General features: G+C 39.7%; 1 protein-coding gene across 4 annotated transcripts in view; it reads left to right on the top strand.

Moving 5' to 3' along the window:
• Nucleotides 1-5,178: 5,178 nt before the first annotated feature.
• Nucleotides 5,179-23,203, top strand: part of HSF2 (heat shock transcription factor 2) — a 53,144-nt gene continuing 35,119 nt past the window's right edge. The window contains exons 1-5 of one of the 4 annotated variants that reach the window (XM_081093885.1): nucleotides 5,179-5,389; nucleotides 18,242-18,350; nucleotides 18,507-18,634; nucleotides 19,484-19,608; nucleotides 21,306-21,381. In XM_081093885.1, the coding sequence (XP_080950011.1) occupies nucleotides 5,270-5,389; nucleotides 18,242-18,350; nucleotides 18,507-18,634; nucleotides 19,484-19,608; nucleotides 21,306-21,381 (558 nt within the window). In that variant the 5' untranslated portion in view covers nucleotides 5,179-5,269. The remainder of the gene's footprint in view (nucleotides 5,390-18,241; nucleotides 18,351-18,506; nucleotides 18,635-19,483; nucleotides 19,609-21,305; nucleotides 21,382-23,203) is intronic. The other 3 variants (XM_081093883.1, XM_081093882.1, XM_081093884.1) reach the window with 3 other exon arrangements.

Raw genomic sequence — 23,203 nt, 5'->3', positions numbered from 1 at the left:
AGAATGAATGTAAATATGACACAGTCTTTATGCTGGATTTTCATAGCCTAATATAAAAAAATATGTGCAAATGAATAATGACAATATGATTTGGTAAGGGCTATAATAGAGGTCTCCAAAGAAGGCCTCACAAAAAATGTGATGTCTGTACGGAAGTGTACTTGACCTTGAAGGTTAAGGAGGAACTTATAGGAAAATGGAGAAGAAGGGCTCTCCAAGCAGAGGCAACAGCTTGCAGAAAGATGTAGAGGTGTGAAAGAACATGACTAATAAGGTAAATACATGCAGTTGGGTGTGGCTAAAGGAAATGTGTTGTGAGGAGCGGTAGACAATGACTGGAATGGTAGGCGGCATAAGATCACAGAAGGTCTTTTATGCTATCTTAAGGGCTTTGGATTTGCTCTGAAAATTATGGGATGTCACTGGATGGCTTTAAATTAGGCAGTAAACTTTTCAGATTTGTGTTTTAGAAAGATAGCTGTAAAGATTGTGAGGGTGGACTGGAGGAAGAAGCAATTGATCTGGTCCTCAAAAACACTCTGTGAAGCTGAGAATAGCAGGTATTTTCACTCATATCCTATGTAATAAAAGGCCAGCGACCAGAACGATAGTTTGACCAGTTGCCATGAGGTGCATTGACCACCTCTCGGTCCCTCCACCTTGGCCCGCAGGCTCCGATCACAGCATGGCGAATGGGGAACCACGGGGAACTAGGTGCCTGGTGGCAGCGACCAGAACAAAGCAGCCCCAGTCCCAGGTGCTGGAGGGAAGCCGGTGTCAGCAGCCGGGAGAAGGGAGGCCTACTCTTGCACAAATTTTTGTGCATTGGGCCTCTATTTTTATATAGAAAGATCTAAAGTGATTTGCCAAAGGCCCCCTATGTCATTCCAAAATTGAAGAAAATCAACACTGTCCAGGCAGGAATGTGGGTGGAAACCTCTATGCATTTACCTTTGGCTTCCAGTCATGTTGCACTTGAAAATAATCTTTAAAAGTTCTGTTTGCACTGCTGCGCCCACTATTTTTGCATAATAGATTAGGGAGAATTTGTACAGTCTGAATCAGATGCTTTGAAGCATCAAAGTGCTCCACAATATTCCTTTCTATTTCGTAGGCAAAGGTCGGAGTCACTCATATTTTCCAATGTTGTTCTAAATTTTCTAAATCTTGCAGTCCAGGGAATTCACTCTAAGAAAGTGATATTTGTATCTTATAATATTGTAAACATTTAAAAATTGTTGACATTGGCTCAAATGTATTTCTTCTAACATTTGTGAGATATTGAGGGTGGCAAATAATTCTGAGTTTAAAAGCTTGATTTGGTTTTGCTTCTCAGTTTTATAAGTAAGTGCAAATGACCACCAATGATTTTCTCTTCTCCCCCAAAATGTTTCTGGTCAATAAAGTTTTCAAAAAGTTTATTAATTACAATCAACATTAAGGATGAAGTTCATAGAGAAAGAAAATACAATAGTTTAAATAATTCCTGGAATGTCTGGAATTTGTTGAGGTGAGTAACAGCAAGTCTATATATGTTTGTGAGGGAAGGTCCGATTAAATTTTTCTTTATTACAGTGGTTCTTAAAGAGTGGTCCAAGGGTCTGCAGCATCTGTGTCACCTGGGAACTTTTTAGAAATACAAATTCTTAGCCTGAACCCAGACCTACTGAGTGGAATGAGGAGAGAAACAGCAATCTGTTTTCACAGAAGCCCTCCAGAGTAAAGGGGGGGGGGGGGGGAATCATGTTTCAGACTACAAAGAGCATGGTTTCAATTCTAACCCCAGACATGAGATTTTAGACACATCATCTATCCTGGTGCCATCACTAGATTATCTGGTTAATAACTTAGCCCCTTACCTTGCCTTCTTAGTATTGTAAATACTACCTAAGTCAGTGGTCGGCAAACTGCGGCTCGCGAGCCACATGCAGCTCTTTGGCCCCTTGAGTGTGGCTCTTCCACAAAATACCGACTTCTGTGCATGGGCCACGAAGTTTCAATCGCACTGTACCTGCGCGCCCTCATGTGGTATTTTGTGGAAGAGCCACACTCAAGGGGCCAAAGAGCCGCATGTGGCTCGCGAGCCGCAGTTTACCGACCACTGACTTAAGTTATTCTTATTCACTTGTTATATTGGCAGTCTTCTCTCTCCAAGTGATTTGGATGCGTGCTTAATTTTGAGAACTATCTATCTTATAAAAAGCCACAGGCCCTAACGCCGTAATGACCAAAGACTGGCGTGGGTGGGCGGGGCCACGTGATTTCACATGCTGGGCTTCTAGTTGGTTTATAAGAGGTAATATACTGGAAACACACCAGCAACATAACCTGAGGGGCCCAGTGCAAAATGAAAATGCAGCATCCCTTGTTTAAAAATTAAGAATTTCAAGATGGTGACAGCAGAGCATTAAACAAGGAAGGGGCCCTACCTACTAAGCACGGGCCAGTGCCTGCGCAGGTTAAAGCCCAAAGAGGAGTTTCTACGCGTATCTAATCACACTTGCTCTTCTCAGACAGAAATAATACAATGCCATGGAAGTGGCCACACTTCCCCCTCGGACCCCAGTCTTAGCTCCTGAGTTGTCTTCCCTTCAGAGGCAGACCATGCTCATTCTCTTCCCTCCCCACCTTTGCTCACTGTTGTCTGCCTTCCTTTCAGCTAGGTGAGTGTATTTGTACTCCCAGACCCGACTTAAAGTCCTCGTCCTCCATGAAGTCCTCCCTTACCACCTTAATCCACTTAACTCTTGTCTTTCTAAACTTTTCAAGCTTTTGTTTTATTCTGTAAATTTAACTCTGATTTTAAAAATATTAATGATTGCTGATCATTGTGTTCATGTTGTTTCTTGGGTTAGAATATAAGTATCTTAAGCGTCTAGATCAGCGGTTCTCAACCTGTGGGTCGCGACCCCTTTGGCGGTCGAACGACCCTTTCACAGGGGTCACCTAAGACCATCCTGCATATCAGATATTTACATTACGATTCATAACAGTAGCAACATTACAGTTATGAAGTAGCAACGAAAATAATTTTATGGTTGGGTCACCACATGAGGAACTGTATTTAAAGGGCCAGAAGGTTGAGAACCACTGATCTAGATGGTGTCATCGTCATACAATGGAAAGAGCACAGGCTTTTGAGGCCTGGGTGTAAATACCCTGTCTTATTTACTAATCATGATGGGATGAGTTAATTAATATTGAGCCTTAGAGACTTCATTGGGAAAATGAGATAAGACTGACTTCATTGGGTATTTCTGAGTATTAAATAAGATAACATATGTAAAAAGCGGAGTCTATGTAAGGGCTCATAAGATATTCGTTTCTTTATTAGACGTATTCTACCACACACCTGATTTGCTTCCGCAAACAGACCAGTGCTGAACACGAAGGTCAGCATAAAATAAATATTTGCTCATTGGAAATTGAATGCATTTTTTTAGGTATTATTTTACATGTATCCAGGAAGTAAGAAATCCTATGTTAAATGTTGTATAAAGTGTTATTAGCTCATTTTTTAAAAAGCATTTTCAAACCTACTATGTTATTAATAATACTTTACATGGGTTAAAATGGAGATATTCTTATTCCCAATGAATAAGTGAGGAAGAATGGCACCAACAGATTAAGGGATTACTCTAAATTATAAGGTATCAATACAATTTAATATCCACTACTAAAGTGTCCTTGAAGCTGGGTCTAAAGTCAGATATGCTGACTCCTTGTCAATTCCCCCCCCCACACACACACACACACACACTATAACTAAACTATCTCCAGCAAATAAAAATATACCTGTAAAATACGTGTGGCAACAATTATTTTAGTTGATTAAAATAGTGTAAGGAAGACTGTTTCTTATGTAGAACATATAGTGAATTAAATGTAGGGTGCCTATTACAGATCCTGGGTCACATTAGTAAGTACATCCTTGGGAATTTAGTGAGATATTTAAATTCCTCTTTTTGATAAACATTTTAAAGGGCCCATTTTGAATTTTAAAAGCAACAGGAGGAAAGCAGGGAATGCTTATTCAATGGTCAGCTGATTTCTCAACAGAAACTTTGCAGGCCAGAAGCAAGTGCCAAAAAATATTCAAAGTGATGAATAGCAAGGACCTACAACCAAGATTACTTTACCCAGCAAAGCTATCATTTGGAATTAAAGATCAGATAAAGAGCTTCCCAGACAAGAAAAAGCTAAAGGAGTTAATCACCACCAAACCAGTATTGTAAGAAATGTTGAAAGGCATTATTGAAGAAGAAGAAGAAGAAGAAGAAGAAGAAGAAGAAGAAGAAGAAGAAATAAAAACTATGAACAATAAAAATGACAATAAATACATATCTATCAACAATTGTACCCCAAAATCAAACTAAACGAACAAGGCATCTAATGAACAAAATAAACTCATGAATAAAATAGAACCAGACGCATGGGAACATGGAACAGGCTGACGAATCTCAGAGGGCAAGGGGCGGGAAGAGATTAATCAAAGAATTTATATGCACACACGCATTACCTATGGACACGGACCATAGGGTGGTGAAGGCGTGGGGCGGGGCAAGAACCAGGTGGAGGGGGACAATGGTGGGGAAAAGAGGCCATCTGTAATACTCTCAACAATAAAGATTTTTAAAAACAAAATAAAAAGCAAACAACAAAAAAACTTAAGAACAAGGTTTATTATAATAATTATTATTATTATTTTAGGTTTATTATTTTTAAGATAGTTTCAATTTAGGGCCTAACACATCGTGCTTGAAAGCCGCTCCCCTCTCCCATCTGAATGACTATACACTTCCCTGCTAACTGGCGCAAACACACCTGCCTGCCAATCGCAGGCCTGTGAGCACTTTCTGCAGCCGCTGAGCCACAGCCCAGGAACCCAAAGCCGTTCCCACGTGAAACAGCCAAACAAGGTCCCTCAGCCAAAGGTCCGCTACCGTCAGGGCTCTGGGATAAAAGGCGAATGAGAAGGCAGCGCCCCGCTCCTGCTCCCACCCCCTCCACTCCCTAGTATCCAATCGCTGATCTCTTTCGCGTAGCGGGCGCCCGGGATTGGCTAGAAACGGAGCCCGGCGCGGGACCAGGGCGCACGGGGCGGAGCGTGGAGCCCTGTCCATCACGGGCGGCCGTGGGGCCTCTTCTCCTCGCTGCGCGCCCGGCGAGGCTGGGGGGCGGGGCCCGGGAGCTGCTGCGCCTGCGTCGTGGGCGTTCTCGGGGAGCAGCTGCCGTCGCCGCCGACGCCACTGCCGCGTTCGGGTGTCGAATGTGGAATCCCTGCGCCTCGCTAACAATGAAGCAGAGTTCGAACGTGCCCGCTTTCCTCAGCAAGCTGTGGACGCTCGTGGAGGAGACCCACACCAACGAGTTCATCACCTGGAGCCAGGTGCGGGCCCGGGGGTGGGGTGGGGGGGCGGCGGCCTCCGCACCCCTGGCCAACCGCCTCCCCCCTCGCGCTCTCCCGCGGGGTTGTCCCTCGCGGCCTGCGGCTCGACGCCCCGCGCGAGGCCGCCCGTGGGGGGGTGGCGGGGCGGCGCGGGCCTCGGCGTCCGGCCTCGCGGGGGACCCCGGGTGTTGCCGTTCGCGCGGGGAGTCGCGGGGCGCCGCGGGGGTCCGGGTCGGCGCCGCGCGCCCAGGCCGCGGTGGGGGAGGGGCGGCCCGCGCGGGGCCCGGCGGCCTGGGAGGCCTCCTAACGGTCCTGCGGGGCCGGCGTTCGGAACCGGCCCGCCCGAGCGGGGCCGGCGAAGGGGGAGCCGAGGGCGAGGGAGCCGCGTTACTGCTCGCTCGTCCGCGGTCCGCCCGCCCCGGCCCGCGCGGCAGGACCAGGCTGCCCCGGCCCCGGCCCGGCATCGTCCACGCGGGGCTTCTCGGGGGAATGGACCTCGGGGCCGCGCGCTCCTCGCGGACCACGCACACGCCCCGATGTGCATCTCTTTGGGGGGAGCAGTCGCGGGGGGGCGCGGATGTTCAGATGCAGGTGACCGCGCATCGATAGGTTTTCTAAACATGTAGCGAGTAGCACGCTGTTGGGAGGTCCTGAGCCATGTGTATTAGCGGGTTTTTGTGGTTATTTAATGACGTGCTCAAGGGCGTTCAGTCACTCGGCGAGGAGCGGAAAGGACTCACTAGATTCCACTGAGTTGCTCCCGAGCGATGGGTGCGCCGCCTTGGCTGTTGGTTGGGTCCCGGCGCTGTCAGAGGCGTGAAGGGCCTCATGTCTGGCCCGCGCGTCCACGCCGGGGACATGGATGGGTGGCCTTCCGCTCGCAGACCCCGCGATTCGGAGCAGAACGGCTTCCACAGGGGCTGCGCGCCGGCGTTCCGTTCCCTCGCGGGTGTGGGAACCGCAGATGTGGATGGTCCTCTGTGGGGCCGGTGTCTTGCTTCGGGGGCCGGGGAGGAAGTGGAAACTACCCGCGTGGGCCTGGCACCTGCTAGCAGCGAGGGCGATGAGTAAACGCTACCTCCCCTCTCGCCCTTGCTCTCCTGTAATTCTCGGTTTTATTCTTGACTCTTGTCCTCACAGGGTGCAGCTCTGTGGAGTGCTTGACGCTTTGACTGCTGTAACACCATATTCTGTCTGACATGGCTGTCATTTGTTCATTTTTTTTTGTTTTTGTTTAATCTTCCTTCTAGGACTTAGTTCTCTTGAAGGTCGGTATCATCAGCTTGATGGTCTTAAACATGGGATGGATTCTGTACAGTTGTACAAAGAAAGGTGAAAATAGGGAAGCCAGCTGCCTGCCTACACTTAAAAATAAACAGATGTCTCATGCTGTCATCAGTCGGAAGGATTAAAAGCTGACGAGGATGGATGGGCACAGGCGGCTGGACTCAGCCTTGCATTCATGTTGGAGGCTGGACGGAGACTCCCCCCATCCATCCAAGCTGACTTTGTCAGACCTTTTTGGCCTGCATGTGCCTTCTTATTTTTATTGCCTAGAAAGGGTACATAAATATATTGGTAATCGGTTTTAATTAAAGGGCATTATGTTGGTGGCAAGTCTAATAAATTCTCATCAGCCAAAGTATTTTGGTATTTTATGAGCAGTATCAAATGTGGAGTCTCATACTAATCCACAAATGCATCATTTTATGAATTCTAAGCCAAATACGCAACTTAAAATAATTCTTATTTACCCCATTATTATGTCTAAGCTTAAATACACATTTTCTAATACATGATGGGACATTTAAAATATAAATTCAGCGAGGGCAGGGACAGTATCTATGCCAGGGACACAGGAGGTACTTAATATGTTCGCTTGAATCAGTGAAATTCTTGAAATATATAATGAGTGGTAAGAATGATAAAGATAGAACTATAACTGAAAAGAATCTTAGAAATCATCAAGTTTAGCCTTATCATCATGTCGATGAGGACCTGAGGCCTAGACAGGTTAGTTATTCATAATTACAAAGCTAGCCATTATTTGATGTGGGAATCTGACATAGATTTCTGACCTTCAAGGTCAGTGTTTCAGCAACATCACTACACTAATATAGATTAGCACAGTATTTAGTTACCCAAGTGTTACCCTTTCACAAGTCGGTGGACAATTCTGGATTAATGTTGTCTAGGGCTAAAGGGTAGTGGCTTAGGGAGCTGTCTCACTCTGCCACAGATTTTTCCAAAAGCAGTGACAGTGCAAGGTAGAACTTTAATTAAACAATGATGTTAGATGGAAAAAAACAAGTTACTCTCATCTTTTAGAAGTTGCTATTTTAAAAAAGTTGTTTCTGGTTTCCCTCAAACTTGTTTGGCTGAACTTTTATTGAGGTAATTTAGCATTTATACTATTACAGTGAAAATCATATTAAGACCTTTAGAAGCAGCAGATGTTTTCAAAAGGTAATTTTAATGCAGTTTTTTCTTTTTCCACTAGTGGAAAATAATTTACTCCTCTAGCTTGAGTGTAAGGCAAGGGAAGAAAACTCTTTCAAACTATAGTTTGAAAAGCTTGGCTTAATATTCCTAAAGACTTGTCTAACTTCACTATTAGATCCAGAGTGTCTTTAAAACACATTGCATATGTTTTATTTTCCCCCTTTCTCCCCATGGATGTTTCTTTTTACTTTCTTTATTTTGTTCTTTCAGTTACAGGAACTTTTATGTAGCTATTTTGGCCTTGGTGTGTAGGTAGTCTTGCTGAATCGGGACAGATAGTAATATTGGACAACCTAAAGCTGTTTCCATTGTAAAGGAGTCCTAAACAGAGGGCACAGGTTTAGCTTGCAAGCAACTGAGGAAACTTGATCCTCAGAGTTGAGACTGGAAGTTGAATGGAAGTTCTTGCCATTGATTGTGGGAAACGCCATAACTGCTATTGATACTTGTTTATGTTGAAGTGAAGCAGTATAAAAAAGGAGAAAACTGGAAAGTTGTTTTGCCAGTGTTATTACCTTTGTCTCTGTTCTTCAGATTGCTTGAGAAGACCAAGAAGTGATTTCCCCTGACCCCTATCCATGTGCCCCTTTGGCATTCTGTACTTCCCTATCCCTCTCAAATCAGCGGTGACAAATCAGGAAATAGAGGGAAAGAGTGCAAAAACAGAATTTGTCCAGTATTCTCTAGCTGTCTTGGTTGAGTTTGTTCTGTAGGCCCTTAAACCTCCCAATGTTTTGATATCATTTTGAACTTCTCAGCAACAATTGGGTTATTACAGTATTCCCTACTGAAAACAAGAAAGGCCACAAAAGTGGCAGAAAGCCATCCTAGATGGGCTTACAGAAAAGTTGAAAGATTCATTGAGAAGTGTTTTGTTTGTTCGTTTGTTTGTTTTTAGTTTGTTTATGCACAGGAGAATGAACTCAAGACTCAGAAGGAATAGTTGTTGAATGTTAAGAAGTTGTAGACTGTTTTTAAAAGAACATTGCAAGTTTCTATTCTGAAAAATGTTTTAAAATAAGGGGGCTGAAGTATTTAGATTATCAATAAGAATTTTTAGATGTCTTTAAGAGGACCAATTTGAGCAGTAACAACTATTACTATTCTTCAGAAGTTTGTCAACATTTATGGGTGAGGCCTAAAGAAAAGCTACCTATTTCTCCCACTGCATTCAGTAATGGCTTTCTTCCCCTTGTAAAGTGTGTAAGGTGAGTCCTTGGTTGTATTGCTTGAGGCTCACAGGTCTTACTCAAAGTGTGTAAGGTGGAATGTTTGCACTCCAGAGAGGTTATTTACTAATTTTAGAGTGGAGACTGCAGGAATACCATAAGTGGAGACAAAGAATGATATGAGTGAATGACGGTTGTGTGTGTGAGAGCAGAAATAACCAAGAGGCATTCATCTCTGCATTTGATATAATCCAAGAGTTGAAATCCTAAAAATAAAATTTGCTCTACTGTGACCACAACTTTATTTATTCAGTTACTCACAAATATTTATTGTGAATCTCTTATAGCCAGATAATGTGCTAATATTAGAAATTATTCAGTGTTGAACAGAATGTCTACCTTCATAGAGCTTACATTCTAGCGAAGGGCACTGGTAATTAACAAGTAAGCAAACACAAATAATATAATATAGTTAGTGTAAGCACCATAAGGAAAATAAAGCAGGTTCAAAAGAGAGTTTATCAATTTAGGGTCCAGTTAGGAGACAGAAGTCAATGCAGTTTTTTAACATGAAAAGTTAAATAGAATTGCTAACTATATTAGGTGAATTGGAGTAAAGGAAACTCCAAAATATAGGAGTAACAGTTATAAGAAGCAGCCACCATTGCTAGGGCTAACAGAGTGCCAAAGTAAGAGTCCTCTCCCCACGTCTAAGATCCTGGCCTTGTTAGAGAGAGTTCTGACCATTTCTCACTGAATGGCAAAGAAATTACTGGTGCCACCCTGGTGGAACTTACTGGAAATTCATCCTTCAGAACTTGCCGGGAAATATAACTTCTAGGGTAGAGATTGGCAAACTATGGCCATGAGACAGCTATCTGTTTTGCAAATAAAGTTTAATTGGATTTAGCCATGCTTAGTTTATTACATAGTGTCTATATAGTTGCTTTCTTGCTACAGGGGTAGAGTTATGACCCTATGATCTACAAGTTTAAAATATTTACTATCTAACCCTTCAAGAAAATGTTTATCAGCCTTTGGTCTAGAGCAGTGGTTCTCAACCTTCCTAATGCCATGACCCTTTAATACAGTTCCTCATGTTGTGGTGACCCCAACTATAAAATTATTTTCATTGCTACTTCATAACTAATTTTGCTACTGTTATGAATCGTAATGTAAATATCTGATATGCTGGATGTATTTTCATTGTTACAAATTGAACATAATTAAAGCATAATGATTAATCACAAAAACAATATGTAATTATATATGTTTTCCAATGGTCTTAGGTGACCCCTGTAAAAGGGTCGTTCCACCCCCGAAGGGGTCGCGACCCACGGGTTGAGAACCACTGGTCTAGAGTATCCTAGAAAGCTGTTCATGGGGAGATGTCATGTTAGAGATACTCGAATTTGAAATGTTCCAAGGAAGTGAGAGAGTCAAGGGAAGCTGCTGCCCTGAAGGAGCCTGTTAAGGACAGGGCATCAGGAAGAAGAATCCTTTCCTCTTCTAATATCTCTCTGGTATCTTCCATTGACAAAGCTTAATACCATGACAGCTAGAAAAAGAAAGATACTTTGGGACCCAGTTCCAAGTTTGCAGAGCAGACAATGAAGAATTAATTTGGAGCAATAAATTGATAACTAGCACATAAATGACAGATTTGTGGGTATTTTAGGTAGAGTAATAAGGAAAGCTCCTCTGAACAGTTGACTTTTGAGCCAAGACTTGAATGATCAGAAAGGATGGACCAAAGGGGAATGGCACATGTAAAGGCCTTGAACGTGGCATTTTCATGTGATTGGAAAAGGCCCAGGTGATTAGAGTATCCTTAGAGAATGTGGGGTCAGAAAGGGAGGTGGGAGCAGATGGTATAAGGCCTTATGGGTGTGGTGAGAAGATTGGAATGAGGGAACTAATTAGAAGACTATCACAGTTTTCCACTACGGTGTAGAATATAGTGTGGCTGAGACTAGGGTAGTAGCAGTGAAAGTGGTGAGTAGATTTGATAACGACTTTGAAGGCAAATCTGCATAACTTATTGATAAACTGGCTGGAATTGGAGGAGGGACAGAAGAATTAGATTTTGCCTGAACAACAGGATGAATAATGGTACCATTTGCTGAGATGTGGGAAGATTTGGAGAAATGCAGGTGGGGCCATATTAACTTTGAGATTACAGATGGATCACTAGTAATAATTGAAAATTATTTTATTTTGCTTACATTTTCATATTCATATGGCCACACCTAATTTTTTTAAAAAATTATCACCCTGGGATATGTTTTTATTGTTTTTTAGAGAGAGAGGAAGGGGAGGATGGAGAGAGAGAGAAATATCTATCGGTTGCCTGCCTTACACACCTGGACCAGGGATCGTACCTGCAACCTAGATATGTGCCCTCACGGAATCTAACCCTCTACCTTTTGGTGTACAGGATGATACTCCAACCAACTGAGCCACCCAGCCAGGGCTGGCCACATCTAATTTTAAATGAGATGGGGAAGTGCAGTGTTAGGAAGGACAAATATTTCTGAAGAACCTGAATAATGACTTCTGCACTCCAAGACATTTCACGTGGAAATGTTGAATAGGATGTTTGGATGTAAGACTGGTATTCAGGGTGGAGTTTGGAGCTTTGAGGTCTTAATTTATAATTCCCCGATTACTAATAAATTCAAACACTTCATATTTATTAACAATTTATGTTTGCTATTCTATGAAATATTTGATCATTTTTCTATTGGGTGGTTTATCTGTTACTATTTGTAGGAATTCCTTGTATATTCTGTATATTTATTTTTTGAATATATGTGCTGCCTATATCTTTTCTCAGTTTGTGGCTTATCTTTTTACATTCTTTTGATGAGCAGAAGTTCTTAATTTTTAGTATTGCTTAATATATAGTCTATTTTGAGGTTTATACTTTTTTTCCTTCAGGATATGTTCTCTTACCTCCTCCAAAGAAAGAAAAATACGTTTCTATCTCCTTTTCTTCTGAAAGTTTTAAAGGTTTACATTTCAAAGCTTAATCACTTTGAATTGATTTTTGTGTCCTATGAAGGATCCAGTTCATTATTTTTAATGTAAATATTTTGTTGTCCTAGCCCCTTTATTGAATAGTTTCTTCTTTCCCCAGTGACATGTATTGCTACCTCTGTCTTATAGCAAAATTATATATTGTGGTTTTGTTTCTAGGTTATTTATTCTGTTCCATCAATGACATATCACATCCCTTATCACATGTCTTAATTACCATAGCTTTATAAAAAGTCTTGCTTTTGGGAGGGCAACTTATTCTTCAAGAGTGCCTTAACTATTGTTTGTCTTTGATCTTCATATATGTTTTAAAATCAAGTTCTGTTTTTAAAAGTAAACCTATTGGGGTTTTTATTGTAATTGCATTGAAACTATAAATCAGATTAGGAAAAAATATATATTCCCATGAACAAGGCACATTTCTAAATTCATCTTATTATTTAATAAGGTTTCATAATTTTTTTGCAATTAGGTCTTGCACATCTTTGTTAGATTTCTTCCTAGGTATCCTTTAGTTAAAAATATATTTCTAAGTGTTGCTGGTAATTAGAAATACAAGTACCATTTGTATGTTGGTAATACACCAGTGAGGTAATCATTTTACTGTCTTGGGTTCTTTTAAGTGTACATCCATAACATTTGTAAATGACAATTTTGTTCTTTCTTTTAGAACCGTATACTTGCAATTTGTTTTCTTTTGCAGTGGTTAAAACCTCAGTAAGAGTGTCAACTAGAAGCAGTGATCATAGGATCCCTTTTTCTTATTTTTTAAAGGGAATATTTTTCAAGGGAACATTTTAAATAGTTCTTGTTATTAAGTACTAGCTATTACAATTGAGAGTTTTTAATTTTTGTTGTTGTTGTTGATGTCAAACTTAATTGGGTAACTTTAAGGGGAGAATGGCATGCCAGTATTGGGGATACAGGAAAAAGTTGACTTCGGGAGAGTAGGAAGATAGATTTGAAATAGACAGTAGGGTGAGAATATAATGAGTTAAAGAGCATTATGTAAAAATGTTGACAATAGAAAATCCAAGTGTGAAATTTGAGATGATCTGGGGCAGAGGCGTAGATGTGATAATCATCACACATAATAAAGTCTGTAATTAGATACACCGGTGTGGATGAGATTGCCAAGGGAAGAGTGTAGTAGATGAATTGGTCAAGGATAGAAACCAAAAAACACACTACATCTTGGTAGGTGGAAGGCAGTTGAAAGGAAATGTAAGAAATAAAAGTCAATAATGTATAGAGTTTCAAAGCCAAAAGTAGAGAGGAAGAGATTGTCAGTAATGCCAAATGAAATGACTCAGAGAGGTGTAGGAAGATCAGGATTGAAAAGAGGGCATTAAATTTGTCATTTGACATTTTAGAAAAAATGGTTTTAGTGGAGTGAGAGAAACAGAAACCATTTTTAGTGAAAGTTAGTAGATGGTCCTGAATTGCAGAAAGAGACTTCAAAGTATTCGTTTGTTAAATTTTGCAGTGAAGGAAAAGACAAATGGGGTGGATAGATTGAGAAAGAATTAAAGGGAAAGTCCTTTGAAAAGGAGGGGATGTATGAATTTATAAATTATTACCTGATAACCAACACTAGTTATCAAACTTTTTAAATTTTGCCAATCTAATAAGTGAAAATTATTTGTTTTGCTGTATATTCATTATAAATGAAAGTCTCCCTAAAATTCACATTGGATGTTTCATTTGTTAGAAATTTTTAATCAGTGCAGTTAATTTTTCATCATAAATTTAAAAAATACTTTATGTTACTAGTCTTTCAACTTTATTTAATCTATTTTAATAATTTTATTATCAGTTAAGTTTAGACACAGTAATAGAAATCCAAACAAGAGAGTGGAACAAAAAGTGTATTTTTCTCTCACATCTGAAGATGCCCAGTCACCCTTTGTTTTCCAGCCGGACATTGTTCCTCTCCTTCAGGGGTTTGCTGGAATACAAGTTCCAAGCAGGGATATGGGCTATAGGGATTCGATAGTTGGAATCTCTCCCCTTTTAGAAGCTTTTCTGAAAGCCTCACTGAATATATTCTACTTTTATTTTGTCAGGTATGTCATTTGGCCATCTCTTACTGTAAGGGGACTGAGAAATGTAGTTTCAGCATCAAACAAAATTGTATTTCAGTTAGTAAGAAAACAGAGCATCATCCATGTTGTTGCATATGCCAGGATCTCTTTCTTTTTTTAAAGGTATATAATGTGACATTGTGGAACATTTTTTATATATATCACATACATTTATATACTTAGATACTTACTAGAGGCCCGATGCATGAAATTCGTGCAAGAGTAGGCCTTCTTTCCCCTGGCTGCCAGCACCAGCTTCCCTCTGGCACCCGGGACCTGGACTTCCTTTAGACTACCTGCAGGCACCCGGGACTTGGGCTTCTCTTGCAGCCCCGGCTTCATCCGGAAGGTCGTCTGGAAGGATGTCCGGTCTAATTAGCATATTGTGCTTGTATTACTATAGATATATATATATCACAACTTTTTAATTCATTTTTCCAATGGATGGACACAGGATGCTTCTGTATCTTGGCTACTGTGAATGAATAGTGTTGCAGTGAACATGGGAGCACTGATATCTCTTTGAGATACTGATTCCATTTCCTTTGTGTATATACTCAGAAGAGGGGTTGCTGGATATTATGGTAGTTCTATTTTTATTATTATTTTTTTAGGAAATTTCATACTGTTTCCCGTAATGGCTATACCAGTATACACCCCCCACCAACAGTATACAAGGGTTCACTTTCCTCCACATTCTTGCCACCCCATTGTCTTTTATTTTTTTATAATTAGCCATCCTCACAGGCATGAGGTGATACCACATTGGTTTTGATTCGATGTTCCTGATGTTCAGTGATGTTCAACACCTTTTTATATACCTGTTAGCAAATTGTATGTCATTTTGGGAAATATGTCTATTCATATCCTTTGCCCATTTTTTGATTGTGTTGGTGGTGGTTTGTTGTCATGTTTTTTGTTTGTTTTTCACTGTTGACTTGTATGCTCTCCTTATATATTTTGGGTCTTAATCTCTTATCAGATAAATTATTGCAAATATCTTCTCTTATTTTGTTAGGTTATTTCATTTTGTTGATTCCTTTGCTATGCAGAGGCTTTTCAGTTTGATGTAGATGATATGTTAATTAGCTTGACTAGTAGTTATTTCACTGTGTATGTATATATATCAAATCATTGTATTCTATACCTTAACTATATACAATTTTAGTTTTGAAAGATACAAAAATAAATGTAAAATGTAAAGGAATTTGGAAATAAGGTAGGCAAGTAGCAGTCTCCATGAATAAACTTACTACTTTTTATCTGTATTGCTTCTGGGTTTATTATGTATGTAATGCTTCCAAAAACTTGGTTGTAAAAAGTGAGGTTGCAGACAGTTTTTGTTTTTTCCCTTCCACATGGAGTTTATAAATCCTTTCCCCTCTTGATTTTATCCCCTGCTTTGAATGCTAACTTATCGTTTAAATTCTCAGGCAGATTTGCTTCTTCTGTCTTCTCTAGTCTCTCCTTTCTTTAGTACCAAACTAAAGAAACACCATGGTTTTGTAAACACCATGATTCTACCATCTGTATGGGATAGGATTAACACCTCTCCCAATTGTTTTTAGTATTTTCTTACCTATTGTTAAATAACTATTTTTACAAATGAACTTCAGTACTTAATATTTCCTTGTGTTAGCAGCTCTTCACCTTGCCTCCAAAAATTGTTGTTGTTTTTTTTCAAATGAGAGAGAATTTAATGTATTGGTTAATTTAGGCAGAATTAACCGTTTTACAACCATGTATTTGTCCCTCAGTAGTTTAATATTTTCTGAAAGGTCTTGTATATTTTTAAATTTTATTTTTAGATAGTTTTCTATTGTTGGAATCTCTTATTCCATTTATGTTTTAATTGTGGTTGTGATAAAATATACATAACATAAATTAACCATTTTAATCATTTTTTTAATTTTTATCCAAGGATATGTTTTTATTGATTTTTGAGGGGGAGAGAGAGACAGAGAGACAGACAGATATCCATGTGAGAGAAACATCAATTGGTTGCCAGTTGTTTCCCATACACACCCCATTCAGGGATCACACCCATAACCTAGGAATTGAACCTGTAACCTTTTGGTATATGGGACCATGCTCCAACCAACCGAGCCACCCAGCCAAGGCTTATCATTTTAACCATTTTTAGGTATATAGTTCAGTGCCATTAAGTACATTCATATTGTTATTCAGCCATCACTACCATCCATGTCCAGAATGTTTTTCATCTTCCCAAACTAAAACTTCGTACTCAATAGACAATAACTTTCAATTCCCTCCTTCCTCCTAGCTTACTAACTACTGTATCTATTAATTTGAGTATTCTAAATACCTCATGTACGTGGAATCATACAGTATTTGTCCCTTTGTGGCTAGTTTATTTTAGCATAATGTCTTCAAGGTTTATCTATGTTGTAGCATGTCTCAGTTCCCTTCCTCTTTAAGGCTAAATAATATTCTATTGTGTGTGTACATAGAAAGGGAATTGCATGGTAATTCTGTGTTTAATTTTTGAGAAACCACCCTACTATTTTCCACAGTGACTCCACTAATTTACATTTTCACCAACAATGCACAGGAATTCCAATTTCTCTACATCCTTACCAATACTTACTTTCTGTGCCCTCCCTCCCATGTGTGTGTTTTAATAATGGCCATTCTATTGACTATTAAGTAGTGTATTGTGGTTTTGGTTTTCATTTCCATAATGATTAGTGATGTTAGGCATCTTTTCATGTGTTTATTGCCATTTGTATATCTTCTTTGGAAAAATATTCAAGTCCTTTGCCCATTCTAATCAGGTTGGTTGTTTTTGCCATTGTTGAGTTGTCGGGTTTCTTTTTATATTGGGAAAATTAACTCCTTGTAAGATATATAATTTCCAAATATCTCTGATTCTGTGGGTTTCCTTTCCACACTCTTGATAGTGTTTTTTACACAAAAGTGTTTATTCTGAGGTAGCTTCATTAGTTTATTTTTGCTTTTGTTGCCAGTGATTTGGTGTTATCCAAGAAATCACTGCCAAATCCATGTCATGAAGCCTCTCGTTATGGTTTCTTCTAAGATTTTTATATATAACTTAGGTCTTTCATCCACTTGAGTTAATTTTTGTATATGATGTAAGATAAGGGTTCAGACTTCATTCTTTTGCATGTTAGTACCCAGTTTTCCCAACATCATTTGTTAAAAAGACTGTCCTTTCCTTATTAAATGGTCTTGGCACCCTTATAAAAATCCTTTGACTGTATATGCGAGAATTTATTTCTGGGCTCTCTATTCTATTCTCTTGGTCTGTCTGTCTTTGTGCTAGTACCATGCTGTTTTGATTATTGTATTCTAGTAAGTTTCAAGTTGTTTATTTTTTAGTATGAAAGAATACTAGTGACTAAGTATTAATTAGTAACCAGGTACTTTACTAAACTCTCATATAGTTTTTCAGTTGGTACAAAGATACAATTATGCTTGCAAAAATGAGAGTACTTTTCTCAAATTTTATCTTATTCTTGTCTAATTTTGTTGGCTTTAAAACAATATTAAATAATTATGCTATATACATATTGTATTTATTTTTCTTGTTTCTGATTTAATGGGAATTTTTCTAATATTTCACTATAGAGCATGATGCAGGTTTTGGGTTGAGACATACTCCTGAGCTTTTGTTTTGTTTTGTTTTTTGTTTCAGAGAGGAAGGGAGAGGGAGAGAAATATAGAAACATCAATGATGAGAGAAAATCACTGATTGTCTGCATCCTGCACACCCTACCCACCCCACACTGGGGATCGAGCCCACAACTTGGGCATATGTCCTGACCAGGAATCGAACTGTGATCTCCTGGTTCATAGGTCTATGCTCAGCCACTGAGCCACACCGGCTGGGCCTGAGCTTTTGAAGTTGGCATCAAAAGCTTAATTACAGTTGGGCACTTAATTGGAGTTTGTTTCTGTTGCCATTAACAGTTATAAATTGTTGGTCTGAAGTTATCATAAAAGGATTGCCCAGTTTGGGGGTTCTTATATACAATCTCATGTCAGAGGACCTTAACTATTTGACTTTATTTTTTCAGAATGGTCAAAGTTTTCTGGTTTTGGATGAACAACGGTTTGCGAAAGAAATACTTCCCAAATACTTCAAGCACAATAACATGGCAAGCTTTGTGAGGCAACTGAATATGTGTGAGTATGGACAGCAGTTTATTTGGAGTACTGTCATCAGCCACTGATTAAACAATTTTTTCCTATTAGAATGATAAAGAGGAAATATACTGCATAGAAGCACCATTAAATTTTGGCTTCTCTGTTTTAGTCATCTGAATTTTGAATCTTTTTCAGATGGTTTCCGTAAAGTAGTACATATTGACTCTGGAATTGTAAAGCAGGAACGAGATGGTCCTGTTGAATTTCAGCATCCTTACTTCAAACAAGGCCAGGATGACTTGTTGGAGAACATTAAAAGGAAGGTGGGCTATTGTTAACATGATTTAATTAGGGCATTACCATGTCATATACTTGGCTGAGACTTATATCAGTGTTGAAACAGAATGTATAGAAATACACTGGTGTTCTTTGTTAGGATGACTTAGACTAATAAAGTTTTAATTATTTCCCCCTATTTTTTCCCCCTGGTGCTGAATTATACTGAGTGCTCAAACACCTTAAAAGGGAAGGAAAATGTTTGCATGCTGACTGAGGATGAGGAGTCATTCATATTGGGATAGCTCACAACTTTTAATTTAGCTTAAAAAAATGGAAGCTCCTGCTAGAATGTAAATTCCATGGAGGGCTTTTTATGTAGTTCACTGCTGAATTTGAATGCCCAGAATGAGTCTCTTGTATATAGTAGGCATTTAACAGTACACTTTTTAATGAATATTTTACTGAAATAAGATATTTTACCAAATCCAGAAAATGGGGTGGGCGGATAGAGAGGTAAAAGGGCAATGGGCCATGAAAGAAAATGGCCTAACAAGCTACTTCTGCATAAATTTAATTAGACATGGAATGTGATAATAAAGAGGCTTGGGGAAATTACAGGGAGTTTGACAGAAGGAAATGAAAGGGGGTAGGGGGAAAGCCCTTAAGGTGTTCCTGCTTGTGGAAACTGGAAACTTACCCACATTTAAAAAAAATAGACTGATTATTCTTTATCCTTTCTCTGAGCTATGAAGTATATTCTCTCCCTAGAATCTTATCCTGGTCGTTTTGGAACTGGATTACTTCCTGAACACGCTATAAGAACCTTTTTAATAGGGAAGCTTTGAATTACAGTCATGGCATTTGTTTGATATCCTAAATTTGCTTTTTGAAAGGTTTCATCTTCAAAACCAGAAGAAAATAAAATTCGTCAGGAAGATTTAACAAAAATTATAAGTAGTGCTCAGAAGGTTCAAATAAAACAAGAGACTATTGAGTCCAGGCTTTCTGAGTTAAAAAGGTAAAGTATTATTTCCAAATATAATTCTATTACGGGGTTGGTGTGTTTGTTGTGTGTTGGGAATTGGAGGTTAGTGCTTTAAGTACTTTTAGATCATGTTGTTGAAGCCAAGGTCAAAGATCATTTTTCTGTAAGTATTGGTTCCCTTTATTTTTAATAGGTAGCCATAGACTTTGCCCCAATATTGTATCTTCATGATGGTGGTCGAAAGAATAAAAAACCTGAGCATTTGAAACAGTATTATGCACATGCCGTATTTGGTGAAAGAGTAGATCTTTAAATTAGTGTAGGAAATACGATTCTACATAGGTTAGCTTTTTTTTCTTTTCTTTTTAAAAAATACATCTTTATTAATTTTAGAGAGGAAGGGAGAGCGAGAGAGAGAAACGTTGATGTAAAAGAGGAACATCAGTTGGTTGCCTCCTGCATGCACCCCAACTAGGGACTGAACCTGCAACCTGGGCATGTGCCCTGACCAGGAATGGAACTGGTGATCTTGTGGTGCACAGGATGGCACTCAACCAACTGAGCCACACCAGCCAGGGCTAGGTTAGCTTTTATATGATCACACACATGAGGACACACAAAGTACTACGTGTGCTACCAATTCTTTCTTTTTAAAAACTTTTCTGAAAAAGTATAATTTTTTTTTTAAGTATTAGTCTCATTTTCGATACCCCTTATTTGTAAATATAGTTCTTTTTGTAATAGTTTGGATTGAGGAAGATGGCTTTTGTGGAAATTAACAAAAGAATAAATATTAAACATGTAATAGGTGGACTATCTTTTATGTCTTCTCAGCATTATTGCTGCTAACATTCAATAGCACTGCAATTTCAATAAATGTTTAATGAAGGAAAAGAAAGTATTATTCCTGGTCCAGTTAATTGGTTTGTCATATAGTTGAATATGCTTTTCAAAGACATACTTTTTAGTGTTTTCATACGCTTGTTTTTGAGACAGGTCTTAAGATAGATAGTTTTAGAGTCTGACAGACTTTAGTTCAACTTTAACCCTTAGTAAATCTATCTGTGTGATCTTGGGCAAGTCTTCTCAATTCTCTGAGTCTCAGTGTCCTAATCTATAAAATAGAGATAATAATTCCCTTCCTGATGGATTTGAGAGAAGTTTAAATGATTAGTACATATAAAATGCTTATCATAGTGCCTGGAGCATATTAAGTGCTAGGTAAATATCACTTCCCTTTAAAAATTGTTTCCTAAGCACAAGTACTGAATTCACGTGGTAGCCATAGTTGAAAGGTTAGCTTAAACAGGAAATGATGAACCAGATTGTCAGGAATAAATTGCCTGCTACTGTATGGATGGAGGCATGAGTCTTGAGTTTTTGTGAATATAGTGTCATGAGTAGAAGCTACTACCGTTATGAAGGAATGATTCTAGATTTGTGTCAGGATAATTGTCATCTATATAATTGAACCAAAAATTTTCTAGTCTCATAAAAATATATAATAAAAGCTACTTAAATTCTCTGGTACTTTTTAAATCTTTATTTTTAATTTTTAAAAATTTGTTATTCCCATGCCTTTTAATCCACCCTCCCACCTCTCCCCCCTTAGCAACCATCAGCTAGTTCCTATGTCTATGGTATTCCCTGGTATGCTTAATTAAATATATTCAGGCCTGGCTTTCTGACTGAATTTTTATTTTTTTGTTTTTAAATAAATGATAACATAGTGAAAATGAGTCCCTTTGGAAGGAGGTGTCAGAATTACGAGCAAAACATGCACAACAGCAACAAGTTATTCGAAAGGTAAGCTTTTTCCTCATGATCTTAATTGCGTGTGTTTTAATAAGCACCATTTGCGAATACCCTATTGAATAGTCCGTGGTTGATTTTAGTTTCTTATATATTAGGTGCACAGCTACAAGTAAAATTAGAAATCAAACAAATTGGGCCAAGTGTTAATATTCTTTTTAATAAAAATATTAGCTAAATATAGTAATTTCTTACTCCCAGTTAATATGTCATTAACTTTTAATAAAGAGGCTTTTGCCTGATAGCACACTTTAGAATATTTTATTCTTAGATGCATAATTAATACACTGCAAATTTCTTACACAGTTTTTAATATAAAAAACAAAGCCTTATTATATGGGGTTTTTTTGTTCATTTGTTTTTACTATTTTTTTTACTTTAAAAGGCATAGATACAGGTACAGAAGATAAACAGTATTTTCAAATCAGTCTACCAAATTATGAGTTCAAAAAAATGAGTTATCAGAGTATGTCATTATTAGTCTTTGCAGAAAAGCAGTTAATATAATGTTGTAAAATAAATCCTATATTTTAGTATTTGAGCTAAAAATGGGTGGAGGAACTGAGTCTCTTTGTTGCATTGTATCCTTGTGATTTAATCTATTCATACCATCTTTCATCCTATCTAATAATAGACAAACATGGTAATTAACCATACCTCTGACACGCTTCCCATTGGCTAATCAGGGCGATATGCAAATTAACTGCCAACCAAGATAGCAGCCGGCAGCCAGGCAGCTGAAGCGAACAGGAGGCTTGCTTGCTCCAGTGATGGAGGAAGCCAAGGTTCCCCGCCTGCCGCTTCCGGCCTCTGAGCTGCACTCTAAGAAACAATGTTGCAATTATAGAAGCTAAACAAACCCCAGAAACCTGCTTTCAGCCAGCCGTGCCTCAGAGCTGGAGCTGCAGCAGTGTTTCAATTATAGAAGCCAAACAAACCCAGATACCTGCTTTCAGCAGCTGAGGCCTCAGAGCTGGAGCCGAGCCTCAGAGCTAAAGCCGGCTCTCAGTCCCAGTGACAGCCATAGAAGGTAAATAAATCCCAGAATAAAAAAAGAAAAAGAAAAAAAGGAGAGGTTGGGAGCTTCAGTCACCTGCCAGCCTGAAAAAGGCCCTCAGCCCCTCACCCAGACTGGCCAGGCATCCCAGTGGGGACCCCCACCCTGAAGGGGGTGTGACCAGCTGCAAACAGCCATCATCCCCTCATCCAGGCTGGCCAGGCACCCCAGTGGGGACCCCCACCCTGATCCGGGACACCCTTCAGGGCAAAGCAGCCGGCCCCCACCTGTGCACCAGGCCTCTATCCTATATAGTAAAAGGGTAATATGCAAACCGGCCTTAACAGCAGAAAGACTGGGAATGACTGGTCACTATGACACACACTGACCACCAGGGGGCAGACACTCAATGCAGGAGCTGCCCTCTGGTAGTCACTACACTCCCACATGGGGGAGCTCTGCTTAGCCACAAGCCAGGCTGATGGCTGCCAGTACAGCGGTGGTGGTGGGAGCCTCTCCTGCCTCCTCAGCAGCGCTAAGGATGTCCGACTACAGCTTAGGCCTGCTCCCTTCTGGCAAGTGGACATCCCCCAAGGGCTGCTGGGCTGCCAGAGGGATGTCTGATTGCCATCTTAGGCCCAATTCCCCTGGGAGCAGGCCTAAGCCAGCAGGTGGTCATCCCCCGAGGGGTCCCAGACTGCGAGAGGGCACAGGCCGGGCTGAGGAACCCCCCCCTCCCCCCCCCCCCAGTGCACAAATTTTTGTGCACCGGGCCTTTAGTATGTTAATAAGAGGTGAAACATAAAAGTAATTAAGGTA

Source organism: Myotis nattereri (assembly GCF_964212035.1).
Source record: "Myotis nattereri genome assembly, chromosome: 6".
Taxonomy (NCBI): domain Eukaryota; kingdom Metazoa; phylum Chordata; class Mammalia; order Chiroptera; family Vespertilionidae; genus Myotis; species Myotis nattereri.
Note: the sequence above shows the minus strand (reverse complement) of the source record. Positions and strands in the feature narration are given on the sequence as shown.